At 46.5% G+C, this 4226-nt stretch overlaps 1 protein-coding gene across 1 annotated transcript; it reads right to left on the minus strand.

Moving 5' to 3' along the window:
* Window positions 1-272: 272 nt before the first annotated feature.
* On the minus strand, window positions 273-3918 carry egr1 (early growth response 1). The gene is made up of 2 exons (XM_020921961.2): window positions 3307-3918; window positions 273-2711 (listed from the first exon to the last, which is right to left on the minus strand). Exons 1-2 carry the CDS (start codon window positions 3515-3517, stop codon window positions 1402-1404), a joined length of 1521 nt encoding a protein of 506 aa, XP_020777620.1. The 5' UTR covers window positions 3518-3918; the 3' UTR covers window positions 273-1401.
* Window positions 3919-4226: the final 308 nt, after the last annotated feature.

The raw sequence follows: 4226 nt of genomic DNA on the forward strand, positions 1-4226 counted from the left end.
AAGGAATCAAGGGCCAATAGGTATCTGGGATCTTAAATGAAATGAAGAATCTGATTAGTGTGCTATCTTCAAGAGCCTGTTGGAGGAGATAAGCTTCTGTCATCACACTGTTATAGGCATGGGAGTCATGCGTTATTCCTGTTATGAACAGAGAATGAGATGATGGGAATATGTCTGAAACTGTGCTCACATGATGTAGGGATGTGTAAATCTACATGTGTATAAGATGGCATGGATAACTAGAAACACACACACAAGTATGAAAACAAATGTACATATATTCATATTTTTATTTATATTTCATTTCTGGGAGGATATCTTGTACACCAAATATCCCATTGGCAGTTAAGCGCATTCAATGTGTTTAGAAGCCAGAAACAGTCACTTGTTTTAACAAACACAAATACAAAATAAAGATAACAACAAAATAATGAACTGCATGTTAATAACATACAAAAATCCCATGCCTACTCAGTAGGTAACTTCAACATTCCAGCTCTTGAAGATATGGATATTTACACTTAGGTTTTACAAAAATATATTTTAGAACTTTTGTCCTTTTTTGCTTACATTCAAATGAAATGAAGCGGTGCCCTCAGCGCTCTTCCCTTCTCTCCCTCTGAGTACGACTACATTCTGTAACAAAAATATTCCCTTAACCCTTAAGGCCAGATGCCGAGCATCTTCTCTCGTGTACAGCCGCGTTACAACAGCAAGGCTTCACAAAGGCACCAAATAACGGGAGCATTTGTTTTTGAAAAGGTTTTTCTTTTCTCTATTTCCATTTACCCAGGCGATATGTTACATGTGGTAGTACCAGTGGATGATATTTACAACAGAAAGTAACATCACTCTTACTCATGCTTAAATACTAAGTGCTTTTATCAAACAAAACGTTATCACAGCATCACTATATAATAGAGAAAGAATGTAGAAAATATGGCCCTGTCACTTCAAATAATACAATGCAAATATGCCAATAATTTCACATCAATGGTACCAAAGAATGATGAAACAAAACATGGCACATGTACAATATACATATACTGTAGCTTATGTATATGATTCAGTGTCTCTTGTGCCTGCGCAGGCATCGAGCACGGCCACTGCTGGCATTGTCTGAGTCTGTGATTTGTACCGAAAAGATTCGTCAGTGCTGGCTTCAACTCCTGTTTGTTCAGCCCCTTCTGCATGTGAAGTGCTGCATTTGCTTTTCGGAGGTGGAAAAAAGTCCCATTTCATTTCATATTGTCTGTGCCCAGTCCTTGACACGTCTTACATGTAAATCTGCGATTCACCTAACACTGTACAGGGCGCATACACACAAGTGCTTTTGGAGGCTAAACAAAGTCTTATCAATGCTGGATTCAAAGACTTGAAAAAGAGTTTGTAAGAACAGTTTTAGCATATTTCAATTGTCCGAGGGGAAAGTGTGGTCTGCATGTCTGACAGAGGGGTGGGCACAGGGGAGCTGTAGATGTTTGAGGCTACTGATGTGGGGAAAGACGAGGCTACCTGCGACTGAAATGTGTTGGACATGGAGACTGTGGGGTAGGTCGTGGCCACTGAGGGCGAGGGGTAGGAGTGCACAGGAGAGGAGTAGCAGGAGGTAACAGGGGAGGGGTATGAGGACACTGGCGAAGGGTATGAGGTGATCGGGGATGGGTAGCTGGAGGCAGGGGAAGCTGCCGATACTGGGGTTGCTGTTACTACAGCTCCTGCCTTTTCTGCCTTCTTGTCCTTCTGCCGCAGGTGGATCTTTGTGTGCCTTTTCCTTTCGTCACTGCGGGCAAACTTCCGGCCACAGATCTCACAGGCGAAGGGCTTCTCTCCTGTGTGTGTACGTATGTGCGTGGTCAAGTGGTCGCTACGGCTGAAGTTGCGCATGCAGATGCGGCACTGGAAGGGCTTCTGTCCCGTGTGGATGCGGATGTGTCGTGTCAGTTCATCTGAGCGAGAGAAGCGCCGGTCACATGTCTCCACGGGACATGCGTACGGTCGCTCGTGTGGAGGGGTCTTACTGGGCCGCGTGGGGTACTTGCGCATGCGGCTAGGCTTGATGAGCTGGGACTGGTACACACTTTTTAAGTCCTGAGAACCAGTCTGTGTGGCAAAGGCTTTGATGGTGGACAGGGGTGTCAGCGAGGGCTGGCTGGGCTGGCTCTGGAAGGGCTTCTGGTCTGGGGGGACCAAGCTGATCTCCCCCTGCTGCTGAGGGAAAAGGTAGTCAGGGATCATGGGCACTGGGAAGCTGCTGGGACAGGTTTTACTGTTAGGATACGCAGGGGGAGGGTACTGTACTGTTCCCCCTGAGCTAAAGCCCTGGCCCTGGTCAGGGAAGATGTCTGAGTTGGGGCTTGAGTAGGCAGGGGCGGCGGTGTAGATGAGGTTGGGCTCGCTGTGGTGTATGGAGGCGCTGAGGCTGGCCGCAGAGGACGAGGGGGAGGTGGAGGTGGAGGAGGAGACTGGAGCAGAGACAGTGGAGGAGGAAGAGGAGGTCTGAGAGCTGCTGGAGGAAGAACTGGAGTTGGACTGAACACTGCTCATGAGCCCAGTGAAGAGGCCCAGGATGGGCTCGGCCCACAAGCTGTTACTGCAGGAGGTGGCGGGCTCCAGTGTGAAGCGCCCCGTGTACGAGATGGGCGGCAGCCTCTGGGTGGAGTAAGTCTGTTCTGATTTGTCACAGTTGAAGGGGAGATCTGGTAATGTGTCTGTGGGCACAAATAAATACAAGACACATGAATCAAACTGTCAACATAAAAAAGTTCATAGCATTTTCATCACATAACTTTTTACCTCTAACTCTGAAATGATAGGAGCTCAGGAGCCAGCAAAGCCCTTTCATACTCATATCAACCCTTCTCTCAATCTGTCTCTCATTTCTCACGCACACAACACTCACATTCTGAAGCCCATTTCTGAGCCTAAGGCGATTGATTACTGAAACTGCAGTTCAGCTGGTTTTAGGAATGTAATTTGAATTGAGCTATAGGAGTGTCTAGAGGCATGTGGTGACTGAGCAGTGCTGGAGTCTTCCACAAGTCCACTGGGATAGAAGCTGCCAATGCATTACCTTCATGTTCAATGTTTTAATATCGAATCAGCAAAAAGTGTACTTTTTAAAAAAATCTCTTTTTATCTCTTTTATCTTTTTTTATGTATACATTTTATTATTAAGCTATATCATTTAAGATGAAACTGCATTATTTTACAAAATGTTCCATTATTTGATAATCTGATTAAAATGTTGTATTAGTTCTTGCTGAACTGGAGAATGAACATGCATCACAAATGAATATTTCTTACCTCCAGTAAGGTGGTCATACTGCTCTCCGGGCTCGCCGGATCCAAAGCCTGCACCCTCGGGTGCGGAGGCGGTGAGGAAGGGTGTCCCTGCAGAGCTGAGCATCATCACTTCCTCCAGCTTGGGGTAGTTATCCATGGGGGAGTGAGGGAAGCTGAGGGGCTCCGAGATCTGCAGGGCTGGGAGGATCATCTCCGTCTTGGCTGCAGCCATGCTCTGGTGCTGGAGCTGCAGACTGGCTCACAGGTGCAGGAGGAATCTCAGTCCACACACTTCTGTTCACACCAGGAGGATGCTGAGGGCTGCTTGCTCCACAACTCTTCGCCAGCTGTCCGGCTGGTTTCACAGATGAATAAAAATCCACTTGTCTTTGCAGAAAAAATCACAACTGTCCTTTATGCACATTCCCTAAAACTCGTCAAAATTAATCATCTGATTAATCTTGATTTGTTTTGAGTGTGAAATTACTTTTCCAGTCAGGTGCTGACCTTCTTGGATAGATGTTGTTTTTAGGGCGTTTGACTTTTGTTGTGTTTGGGAGTCTATGTGTTTGTCAATCTAGTCTGCTCTAACAGTTGCGCTAGTGAGCTCTGAGGGCTGTCTCTGAGCCGAGAGGTTCCCTGCGCCTCTTATACCCTCTTGCCGTGACGTAGATGTCCATATTTGGAGAGGAGGAAGCCCATATTTAGGCAATGCAGTGGAGGACACATGACGCTGGCCTCGGGGAAAAGCAAAGAGGAGCGACTTTATATTAAGCTCTCACCATAAATTGCGAAGACAACGTCGCGCTTCTTTCGCTCCGAATCAATGTGTTTTCATTGTAGAACAGCTCCGCCAGACAGCAGCGTAATTCTTGTTCGCTAGCCTTCGCCTTGTAGATTAGATTTGGATTTCCCATCTGTGCAGCAGGCTGCGCTGCTGC

This window comes from Boleophthalmus pectinirostris, unplaced genomic scaffold (assembly GCF_026225935.1).
Source record: "Boleophthalmus pectinirostris isolate CB_2022bp ecotype Guang Dong unplaced genomic scaffold, ASM2622593v1 HiC_scaffold_23, whole genome shotgun sequence".
NCBI lineage: Eukaryota > Metazoa > Chordata > Actinopteri > Gobiiformes > Gobiidae > Boleophthalmus > Boleophthalmus pectinirostris.